This window comes from Clytia hemisphaerica, unplaced genomic scaffold, assembly GCF_902728285.1.
Source record: "Clytia hemisphaerica strain Z4C2 unplaced genomic scaffold, Clytia hemisphaerica genome assembly, whole genome shotgun sequence".
Taxonomy (NCBI): domain Eukaryota; kingdom Metazoa; phylum Cnidaria; class Hydrozoa; order Leptothecata; family Clytiidae; genus Clytia; species Clytia hemisphaerica.
The window spans coordinates 476,180-488,552 of record NW_027103354.1 but is presented as its reverse complement, the minus strand read 5'-3'; the positions used below and the strand labels follow the sequence as shown (position 1 = coordinate 488,552).

Sequence of the window (12,373 nt, the reverse complement as noted above, 5' to 3'; positions counted from 1 at the left end):
TTACAAACGCGTCAGTCTCTGTGCCCTGCCCAACATTCAAACAGACGGTAATTCCGACAAGTCACGTGTCAATTATCGGTCAATCATATCACTCATTCGTTAACTCGCTCACTCGTCGTCACGTGTTATGACGTCACATAATTGAATGAAATTACGTAACGTTCCACGCATCAATTACCGTACTCTTCACTTGACCGGTGTCGTCGAAAAGAAATAATCACCGGACTCAACATCTGATCAACCCATCACCATGTCAACACATGATGAACCAGCAAGTCATTGGAAATCGATATGAAGGTCATCATCGAACAAGTTCATGACGTCATCGATGAGAACCCATCGAATCCTCAACCATCACAGATACAGACCTTACCGTCCAGAAGCTTGAGGAATTACGAGTCCAGCTCAGACGTAGAACCATCAGCTAGGAGAATCCGATCTTCCTGTTCTATCAACGCTCAACCTTATTAAAGATTTCATCGTAGAGCGAGAGATCATAAGTTAAAATTCTCGTCTTACTCAAGAAAAGGAAAAGCACGATCAATCAACTTCGTCTCAATGATCAATCAGTAGCTTTCTCAATAATCAATATTGCTCGCCAGATATCGGAACTTCAAGATGTTTACAGTGGAACCCATCAAAAGCTTCCCTCGAACAGCTAATCGAATGAAGACCAACCAACACAATCATCTCAAAAGTTTGATAAGTTGCGTGTTGAGTACAAAGACTCTTAAAATCTCCAGTAATCGATAAACAACGAAACGATGACGTTAAAAGTATCAGTAAACATTTTGAAAAACTTACCACGCTCAAACAATTTATACCAAATCACTTGAATCTGAAGTCAGCAAATCGTGAACCAGACAAACTCATACCTTCAACAAGTTGTCACTCAACATCAAGCTTCAACCATTTGCAGGGTATGAATCAAATTGACTTTTACACATTCAAGTCTAATTTCGAGAAAATTCATCTTCACTCACAACAAGTCGTTTGCTTCCAGACCTTCTGAAAAATAATTTTCTGGTCGACCCAGCTCTAACTCTCGTCAAAAGTCTCGAGGATATCGACCTGATGGCGCCACCTAGAAGCTGCTTTTGGTGACGCCAAAATATGCTCCACAAAAAGTTGCAAGAGTTATCAAAGCTAGACAACGTCAAGTCTAACAAGTCAGAGAAGTTGACAACCAGTCTTGGCAAGATCAGCAACGTCATTAACGAAATATGAGGCTTGCAAAGGATCACAGGGAAGAACATCTATACTACGGAGATGGACTATCTAACAATCGACAACCCTTGGTAATCAAAGGACAACCAAATTCCCTCACATCCATCATCGACGATGACCTATCAGAAAAACAGACTGGTTGAAACTCATCACATTCCTCGAACGTGAAAAGAAGGTTCATCTACAAAAGTCACTCCTCCAAACTGCCAAGCAATCAAACTCAAAGGATGATCAGAAAAATCGGGCAGCTCAGGATCAAACACAGGCTCCAACAGACGATCATCGTCCCACATCACATCCAGAAAACATCATGCACAATTCAACGAGCCCACTGGTACATTGGTCACATTCCATCTCTGGTCCAAACGGCACCAAAATCCTTAAGACTTCACATGCAGAAAGTTCGTCTTGGCTACCTGCTCAACGTCTCAGATCCTTCGTGAAAGAAACTACTGCATGCAATGTCTCTTCCCTGGTGCTGACGCTACAACTGGAAAGCACGCCGAAGGAAGATGCCAACGAGACTTCGTATGTCCACATCCATCTCATCGAAGGTATGATGTTAAGAAACATTTCCTTGTCTGCGAGGAACACAAATCCGAAAACGATCAATTACTTGCAAAGTACGTTCAACGCTTCATACGTAATCCATCACTACCAGAATTTGCTCACAACCTCAGCTTGACACTTGAAGAATCAGAGTGCCACAAGATCCACAATCAAGACTGTAATGACAGAGGAATCTACGCCTTACAACGCATCAACGTCGATGGTAAGAAGCTTCTCGTTTTCTTCGATTCCGGCTGCAGTGATTTCATCATCAGCAAATCTGCAGTAAAACTCCTTGGTGCCAGATGCTCACAAGAATCATCCAATCCTATCAGTCTTGGTGGTGTTGGCAACTGTTCAACTAAATCAACCCTTGGATCATATCGTGTCAAGTTACCTCTCTTTGACGGTGATGATGTCTTAATGTCAGGTCCTTGCTTGGAAAGGATAACATCAATCATGCCAACCTATCCACTTGACGAAGTCTTCAAAGATATTCAGCGAAGCTACACAATATCAGGTGGTAACCAACCACTGCCCCAGCTACCTCCTTCAATCGGTGGCGAAGTTCACGTTATGATTGGTGTAAGGTATCTTCGTTACCATCCAAAATTGATCCATCAGCTACCATCAGGACTCACGTTGTATCAGTCAGTTTTCCAAGATTCATCAGGTCGTCGTGGTGTTGTCGGAGGTCCTCACAAAGTCTTCACTAATGTTCATCAATACCACCACGTTGCTATCCATCCAACCGTGAGGGAGGTCAAACCTCAACTTCCTCTTTTGGGATACCAACCAGATTCAACATCAGCATTCCTGTCAACTTCAATGAAAGTCTTCGAAGAGGTGGAAGGAGCAGGAAGTGAAATTGACTATCGATGTCCAAAGTGTCGAGGCTGCAAAGACTGTAAACATGATTCATCAAACGAAACTATTTCAATCAAAGAGGAAGTCGAACAAAGTCTCATCAATTCTTCAGTCAAGATCGACTTCGACCAATCCATCTCATCTGCTTCATTACCCTTCATTGCTGATCCAACAACTCGTCTCGCCAACAACAAAGATAAAGCAATGAAAGTTTACATCCAGCAATTGAAGAAGCTCAATCAACCATCAAACCTCACTGACAAAGAAGATATCCTCCAATCTGAAGGGAAGCTTCAGAAACTTGGGTATGTTGAATTTGTTCGTAACCTACCTCAAGATGTTCAATCAAGACTTCACAGTTCACCTATACACTACTTCATACCCTGGAGAGCCGTCTGGAAGGGGAACTCTCTAAGCAGACCCTGTCGCATCGTCTTCGACGCATCTCAATCAACATCTTCCGGGTACAGCCTAAACGATATCTTAGCCAAGGGTCGTAACAATCTCAATAGGCTACAAGAAATCCTCATCCGTTGGTCAGTTCAACCAGTTGGGATGCATTCAGATGTAAAGAAAATGTACAATACGATCAAACTGGAAGAGAAAGATTGGTGCTACCAACGATACCTCTGGCATCCTGACCTCGACATTAACAAGCAACCAGATGAAAAAGTTATCAAGACGCTCATTTATGGCGTTCGATCGTCAGGCAACCAAGCGGAACACGCCCTTCGAAAGGTTGCTGAAGCTTCAAAGGAGGAGTTTCCTGAGGCAAGCAATGTGGTTCAAAAGGATGTTTACGTCGACGATTGTCTCACAGGTGCATCTGATCACAAAGCAGCTCACAAACTTGCTGACCAGATAGAATTGTCACTCAATCGTGGTGGATTTGAATTGAAGGGTGTAGCATTTTCTGGAGAAGACCCTCCACCACAGCTTACCGAAGACGGAACGATGATCCACACATAGCCGGTTTGAAGTGGTTCGTTAAAGCTGATCAAATTTCGCTCAACATCGGGGAGATGAACTTTGCCAAGAAGATACGTGGCAAAAAACCTTCAAAGTTTTCAAATGTCATCCCAGAGAGACTTACCAGAAGACACTGTGCATCAAAGGTCGCTGAAGTATTTGATCTTACTGGGAAACTCACACCACTCATTGCTGGAATGAAGATTGATCTCCAGACACTCGTTCATTTGAAGCTGGATTGGGATGACAAGATTCCAGACAATCTTCGAGAGATTTGGGTAAACAACCTTCGATACAATTCAAGAAATTGGCGACGTCCGATTTCGTCGAGCTGTCGTTCCAGAAGATGCTGTCAATTTGCAAATCAACACCCTAGATTTCGCTGATGCAAGCCAACACATGACGTGCACCGCGATCTATGCCAGATTTCTACGTAAAGATTCCACTTACTCTTGTCAATTAATCTTCGCCAGATCAAGAACTGTACCAAAGGATATGTCGATGCCCAGAGCTGAATTGTACGCCGCTCTTGTCAATACTCATTCAAGTGAAGTTGTCAAAAAATCATTGCAAAATTTGCACCAATCGTCAACCAAATTTACAGACAGCCAGATTGTCCTTCATTGGCTCAACAACGATGAAAAACCTCTCAAGACCTGGGTCAGAAATCGAGTAAACGAAATCAACAGATTCACCTCAAAGGATCAATGGTTCTATGTGAACACAAGCGACATGATTGCTGATCTGGGGACGAGGAAGGGAGTAACCATCCAAGATGTTTCAGACGATTCCACTTGGATCAATGGCTACGAATGGATGACTCGAGACGTCGGAGAATTTCCAACCAATACAGCCAAGGACCTTCGACTCAGCCAAAAGGACATCGCAGAAGTTCAAAAAGAAAGACAATATCAACTACATCACATCATCCAATTGCCAGATGCTGTCCAAGAAAGATATCAATATTCCAATTACGTAATTGACCCCAATCACAGAGATTTCAGCTCAGTCATTCGTATTCTTGGTTACGTAATTCGATTTATCAACATTTTGAGAACGAAGCAACGAGTTACTTCGACCAATCTTACAGATCTGGAAATCAAACAAGCAGAGACGTACTTCTTCAAAAAAGCCACTGCTGAGATCGTTCAGTTCGTTCCAACCAAAAAGTACAAACCCATAAGTGTCAACAAAGATGGTGTCCTGTACTTCAATGGTCGTATTCTGCCCTCAAACCAAATCACAATCGTTGGTAGATTCACTGAAGCAATGCTGGATTTATCTACAGCATCATTCTGTGTCCCACTCGTGGATCGTTATTCACCTATCGCCTTCAGCATCATATCAGATGTTCATTGGAACAGTCGTGTTTCAAAACATTCAGGAGTAGAAACCACCTTACGTGAAGTCAACAAAAAGGCTTATATCATTGACGGAAGAAATACTGTCAAGATCATCTTGAAGTGCTGTCAGAGATGCAAATTCCTCAAGAAACAATCAATTCAAGCTTCAATGGGTCCAATACCTCAATCAAGAATTACCATAGCACCTGCTTTCTACTTCACCCAGTTGGACCTGAGTGGACCTTATAAATGTTATTCAACACACAACAAAAGAGCCACTGTGAAAATTTGGCTTGTCGTCTATTGCTGTTGTGTCACATCTGAAACATTTATCAACGTTATGGATGACTATTCAACACCAGCATTTCTTCAATCGTTCATAAGATTCGCATCACGTTATGGATTCCCAAAGAAAATCTTCTGTGACGAAGGTGGTCAACTCATAAAAGGTACCAAAGACATGCGTCTATCCTACAGTGACATCAGAGGAAATCTATATCGAGATCGAGGAGTCGAAGCTGAAACTTGTCCAGTGGGTGCACACAACATGCATGGAAAAGTCGAGAGGAAAATTCGGGAGATTAATTCATCTTTGGAAAAGGATCTTCAGAACGAGAGACTATCGATTCTCCAATGGGAAACGCTCTGCTCGATGATAGCCAACTCGATCAACGATCGTCCAATTGCCATTGGTAACCTCGCCGACATTAAGAATTTTGATCTTGTTACACCTAATCGTTTAATCCTTGGACGTAATAACGATCGCAGTCCAACGGGGGAATTTCTTACAACGACAAATGCATCCAAGTTGATCGATCAAAACTCGAGTATTTACAACTCATGGTTTGAGTCGTGGTTGATGAATCATGTTCCAAAATTGATGTTCCAAGCGAAATGGTTCAAACACGATAGAAACGTCGAAGTTGGAGATATTGTCCTGTTCAAGAAAGTCGATTCAGTCTTGTCGAAGACATACACGTATGGAATGGTGGTCAATGTTAAACCTGGTGATGATGGTAAAGTACGACGTGTCGCGGTGAAATATCGAAATGATAGTGAGAAGTCATTTCGTGAAACTTCAAGATCCGTTCGAGATTTGATTCTTATTCATTCAGTAAATGATTGTGATCTAATGAAGGACATGTATGAAATGTCCAAAACTGTTGATAATGATTTTACTTAACTGGAGAAATTTTGTTGGTCTTGGCTGGGAGTGTAATGCGAGCTTGGTGGCTCTGATGTACTTTTAGTAAAATTTCAATAAAACCAAAAAATTTCTCAGTTCCTAGCCACAGCGTCTCATTTCACAGTCTTCTGTTTCCATGGTTTCAGTGTCACTTCAGTGTTTTGCGTTTATTAGCTTCTGTTTTCAATTAATTTTTTTACGCATCTTAATTTTATGTTCAATGCGTGCGTTGTCATTATTTTTCTATTGTTTCATTATGTAATCTTTTGTTCAATTTTTGTCAGTTTTTTTATCAAAATCGAGACACTTTTTTCAAGGAGCTCACTTGTTCCTTACTAAGAGAGATGTGAGGTTCAAAGCAAGAGAATTTTTTTAAGTCATGGAATTCAATTTTTAACTTTGATTTGACAAATCGTCATTTTTGTCATTTTTTTGGGCACTCAATACACAGCTATCATTTACTGGCTACCTGGTAGGTTTCCTTCTCGTTTCTCACTCGTTCATTCTTTCGTGTTTCATCAGCCATCTGGGCTCAGGCATCGTGTCTCCCTAGGTTATTAAGATTAGGTTATGAAATTATTGAAATGAATATTTTTTTTACATTTTTACGGAGAAATTTCTAGCCAATTTTTCCACTCACTTTTGGTCAGTTTTTGTCAATCTTACAGTATGTGAGATTCGTCATTTTTTTTTACATTTTTGAGATTAAGATTTGTCAATTTTTCTCAATTTTCGGATGATCAACTTTTGTCACTTTTTTCAATTTTTTCTCAGACTAAAATTTGTCATTTTACTTAATTTTCTTTGAGACTAAAACATTGTATTTTTTTCTTCATTCAGTTTGAACATGTCATAAAAGTTACAAACGCGTCAGTCTCTGTGCCCTGCCCAACAGCATTTAGCATGGCTCATCCAATTTGATATCAAATTTTTAACTTAATCTGTTTTCAAAACAAAAACTGTAGGATATACCGTCAATGGCTCTAACTTGAGGCTATTTAACAAAACATGGAACATGATTCTCAATTTCAGCGAAGCTCCAAAGTCATTTGATTAACATAACTGCAAATCATAGATTGCAAATAATGTGAATACGCTACTTTCCCCAGGTAGGCTTTCACTCCGCAAAAGGAACAGATCTTCACAACAAGAAGCGCGTAAAATGTAATTGTGCACATTTCTGCCCCTTTCTGACAAAAGGAAGTAACCCACACTTTTATGAATTTTGATTTTTTTGACAGAAATGGACTCTCTGGGTCAAAGCTTAAATTGTTTGGCTTAAAAAAAAAATTTTTGTTGTCAATCTGGAAATTTTTTTTTGAATAATAGAAGTATATAACTGACAGGTTTCTGGAGAATGTTTTCTGACGGAAAGAAGTAAATGACTGTTTTGCTTCTTTCTGTCAGAAAAAGGCATCACTTACTTCCTTTTGTCAGAAATATTCTTCAGAAAACTGATCAGGGCGATTCTACTTAAAGTTGTACATGTCCTTTCCGCAACAGGGTACCAAAATGCCAAATTTCAAATTGGTTTAGGAACTAATATTTTGCCCTAAAAAGTTAGTTATAGTATTGTCTTTCTTGAATTTGAAGTCTGCCCCAAAGATTTCTGATAATTTTAAGTCTTTCCTTACCATTCTCGTAGAGTCATCAATTTTTGTTAAGAAATTATTGAAACCAAGTTTAGCTCATTTAAAATTTCCTGTTGAATGGGGAACATCAAGACTGGGTCAAAATAAAGACCAGCTTGGTTACCAACTTAGAACAACTGTTTTCTGCTCTTAAAACTACTTATCACTATCAAAATTTACCAAACTGTTGCGGAAAGGACATAATCTGAAATTTTAAGTATGCAACTGTTTTCAAAAACTGTCAAGAAAGCAATTATTCATGGTTTAAAGTATTTAGTATTCAATTTTACACTTTTAAATTGCTTAAAAGTCATAAGTATGACTTTTTATGTATTCCTAAATAAAATAAATTAGTTCTCAAATAATGTTGCGGAAAGGACAAAAATTAGAGGGAACAGACTCTTGAAGGTTACACAGAATAAGAAGATCGTGAACAATATAGACTGGTTGGTCTGGATTGAATGATAAGATGTCCTTAAGAGCTTTCTTTACTGTTGCCCCAATGCCATCTGGGATACCTTTACCATGTCCACTTTCAAGCCAAATCCATTTAATATCAATTTTATTATTCAGAATATGAATATAATAACCAGCACATGGTTCTGTTTCCGTACTGAGATGTTGGCGAATCAGAAATAAAGTTTATTTTCTTAGCACCAGTCTTCACTAGTTCATCAAGAATTGGTTGAATGCTTGTCATGACTGCAGGAGCTTTATGGTCAGTGCAATCACTGATGGCGCAACGAGAATATCTGCTTATTTCGAACCATATGTACATTGGGTGAAGGCAAACTGTATCTTCATGATAATACGCTGACTTTTCTTCACGGCTTTGTCGCATTTTGGCATTTTCTGATCAATCGAGCTGAATGGTGATAACGTCAGACTTAGATTGGGCCTCTTCTCTTGCAAGTTTAAATGCTTTGTATTGCGAGTGAACACGAGACTTGTGGTCATGCATTATTTTCAATTTGGTTGAGAAGTCTTTTTTTGAATTTGGTGAAACTTAAAGTTACTAGAACTTTACGGCTAACTTTCTTTAACCTTCTTTTTTATTTTTCGTGGTTTCAATTTTCTGCCATTCTGAAAATGTAATAGGCGCACTGAAGTTAAGATCCTTAACTTTTCTGACAAGCTCATCAATATTGCGATAATCCATAGTGTCATTCTATCTTATGTCAGTGCGTTTTGTGAATTTGCTTAGTGCCTCAAGTTTTATTTCGGAATTCAAGCACATTACACAAAGACAGGTTCCCCAATCGTTTGGGTTAGGCTTCACCACATTGAAAGGGCAATTTTGTGAAAAATATGATAAACTGCACTCGTTGGAGTTTTCAGCCTTGAATTTCTCAAATAATGAAGAAATTGAACACAAACGATATCTGAGGGACAGGATCTCGTCGGGATCTGCAGGGTTTTTCTTCATTTTTTTGTATCCGTACACATACGTGAGACATCATCTCGTAGAAAAAACTTTCTTACTAGTTCTTGCAACTCAGTTAAAGCTTCCTTTTCTGAGTTAAATGAAACGTTCAAAAGATTTACCCTAAGCTCTTGCCTCATTTTGGTGTTAAAGCCCAACTGGGAGACCATCATGCACCAGTTTAGATTTTACTTTCTTCTTCTGAGATGTACTTGGGCTCCACAGCTTCATTTTGGGTACTGGAGCTTGTTGAAGAAGAGGAGTGTTCATTATTTGATGAAGATGGCTGTTCACCGGTGCTTGTATTATTTTTTTTATAAGATCTTCTCAAGCGTCTCATTTTATTCTTTACAATAGATTTTTTTGTGGAGTGGAAAAAGTGTTATCAGTTCTTGTTTGCAACCTTTTCAACTCTTTCTGTTTTGCTCTATAGTTTTTCTTTGCCAACCCTAACCGTAACCCTAACAACCCTAAACAACTTCATTCTCGTTAGATTTTCTGTCTTAAGCTGCCTTTCTGTTTGCAGCATTCTTTCTTTCGCGATCTTGATCCTTTAACTTTCCATGTAGCCTTTTGTTCTGATAAATAATTGCTCTTTTTTCTCTTGATCTCTCTGTGCTAGTTTTACCCATTTTACTATTATATCTAATCTAAAGAAAAAGATACACTTTTAAATATGAAATAAACCAGCCGAGGCTGGAAGGTCAGCCAATAGAGCTTAGCTAGATAGCTTTAATAAGTGGGTTAACAGATGTAAGAGATGGACTGAAACAGAGTAGACTAAATATGTTGAATAATGTACAAAATGTGAAACATTTGATAACTTGATTTAAAATTATGTAAAACAAGCCTGAGAGCTCCTCCAACCCCCCCCCCCACGAGAAGCTCAAAGTATACTTCTCTTTAGCATTGTCCATATAGTACGTACGCAAAGATTTTCCAAATATTTGACACCCCCTCCCCCCCTTGTACGCAGAGAACAATAGAAATGACTTTGTTTAAACAATCTCTCCCCCTTCACTGTCTACGTACTATGTGGATGGCCAGTCTGGGTAAATAAATTTTGTAGTTTAGTAACCGTCAAGTTACACAACATGCACACAACCATCTTGAAGACTTCACAACTATGCGGGGAAGCTCATTTTCCCCCGTTTTGCTTTAAACTCGCTTTTGATTGGTCTATGAATTTGGGCGATTGATTTACCACCTTGGCGGAATAAACTCACAACCATAATAAATAAATTCAACAGGGCAGTGGTGTAGCAATTAATTTCAACTGGGAGTCCTCTCTTCTGTGCCAAGCACTGGCAGTGTTTTTTAAACTTTAAAACAATGTTAAATGAAGACCAGATTGATCTGTTTGTTATGGCTGTGCAAGTTGTGACGAGAGTGTGCACAGCATGTTGTGTAACTTGACGGCAGCCCGATTTCGGCAAGTCTGATAAGAGATATTTATAAACTGCCATTCATTCCATTCCATCATTCAGTCAAAATGTGCGCCAAGGTTAGAAAAGGTTAGATAAACACAATCTGCGTCCGGAACTGCGTAAAAAATAGTTTGATCAATTTCAACAAGAACTGTATATATTAATATTAATATAAATGATCAAATTCCAGCTCATCCGAATTCCAAAGACCATTTGTCATAATTTTGCAAGTCCAATTAATAATAGGAGATGTGATGTCATCATTTGGTTCCCGTCATCTGATTTACGGTCAGCAGGTAGAGCTGGAGAGTCGGAAAGCTTTTCCGCTGCTTTGCTGGATTTCCACTGTCGACCTCTTCACGCTCTGTGTTTAAAAGTTTTCAAATCGAAGTAGAGAGCCGCATGCTAATGGAGAGTAAACCGAAAACACCAGTTTATCCACGGTTTCTCAATTTTAAAATTTGGATCAGCCCACACGAATTCCCTTTCAACAAGATGTATAGCTGCTTCTTAACAGAAAAATATTTTCGACTTCCCGGCCGAACGACTCCCACTTTTTAAAGTAGAAATGGCGGGAACCAAACAGTTTTTTGCGATTCGCCTTTATCACAAACACGTCCAAGTCCAAAAAAGCACGATTGCATCCAGTCTTTATATCAAATTTATACAGTAGCTGTACTTTTGTAAACTTTATCAAATCCCAATAACATTATAACACCATCAATTCCCCTAGAGGCAAACAAGAAAAATATGTTTTTTTTTTGCAAAAACTATTAAAAAGCAGCAATAAAAAGTATATATCAGAAAATTCAACATAAACAAAAACTTGAGCAAACGGCTTTAAACCTTCAAAGGATATAGAAAAAGAATCCCCTTGATGAAAATCATGTGTTTGATTTGCCGAGTTAAAAAAATAAATGACAGAAATTGAAGCTTGCAACAGATTTACACTGGAAATACTTTGGTACAACACTGACTTATCACATCTCACATCCGCCATCTTGAAACTACATTATGATCTGTAAAAACAACGCACGCTAAAAGTACCCAAAAAGTTAACCCGATCGGAAGAAAGTTTAGAAATCAAAGTGAGATCGGAAAATCGGATTTTTTTTTTGCCGTCTTATGATGATGGAAGAAGAAATGAATTTTACGGATTTGAATGCTCAGCTTAGGCTGACCAACAAGAAGCCCAAGGGCGTGAAGGCCCAGCATTAAAAGTTTTGTTTCTAAATAAGAGTGATAAAGTTTGCCTTAAAATCATCAATTTTAATTTACAAGCTTTTTTATATTGAATTGGCACGAATGTCGAGCAAGATTGGTCAGAAAGAGGAAGAGAAAAACATTTTTTTGCTTATATTAGCACAATATAACAAACTGATATGAAACATGTGTCTAACATGAAACGGGAACACTTATTTATGTAAAAATAAAACTTTTGAAAAATCTTTAACAGACATGATTGTGTTAAAGCTCTTACTAAAGGGAGCAAAAACAAATGATAAAAAGTAAAATTAAAAAGAAACTAGCCTCGAAAATTTTTTCCTGCAACCACAGCAGCTGCAACCTCAACAGCAGCACTCAAAAAATGCAAAATTTGTATATAAAAATGTACATAAAAACTGAACAATTTGGAGTTATTGGCTGAAATTTTGTACAGTGACTCACTTTCAGATGCAGATTATAATTCAGTAAGTGTTTTTCCCAAAATGAGGCTATTTCAAGATGGTGTCTGACAGGGTGGCGCCGAT

At 38.7% G+C, this 12,373-nt stretch overlaps 2 protein-coding genes across 2 annotated transcripts; both read left to right on the top strand.

Annotated features, from left to right (window-relative positions):
- Nucleotides 1-1,683: 1,683 nt before the first annotated feature.
- LOC136820707 (uncharacterized) lies at nt 1,684-3,612 on the top strand. The gene has a single exon (XM_067076927.1). It carries the CDS (start codon nt 1,684-1,686, stop codon nt 3,610-3,612), a length of 1,929 nt encoding a protein of 642 aa, XP_066933028.1.
- A 399-nt stretch (nt 3,613-4,011) lies between these two features.
- LOC136820702 (uncharacterized) lies at nt 4,012-6,138 on the top strand. Its single transcript, XM_067076914.1, has one exon. The coding sequence runs from the start codon at nt 4,012-4,014 to the stop codon at nt 6,136-6,138; it is 2,127 nt and encodes a 708-aa protein (XP_066933015.1).
- The last annotated feature ends 6,235 nt before the right edge of the window (nt 6,139-12,373 follow it).

Bases quoted from the DNA above. Each gene is read 5' to 3' on its own strand.
- LOC136820702 (XM_067076914.1), top strand. From the start codon at position 4,012: ATGACGTGCACCGCGATCTATGCCAGATTTCTACGTAAAGATTCCACT.
- LOC136820707 (XM_067076927.1), top strand. From the start codon at position 1,684: ATGCAATGTCTCTTCCCTGGTGCTGACGCTACAACTGGAAAGCACGCC.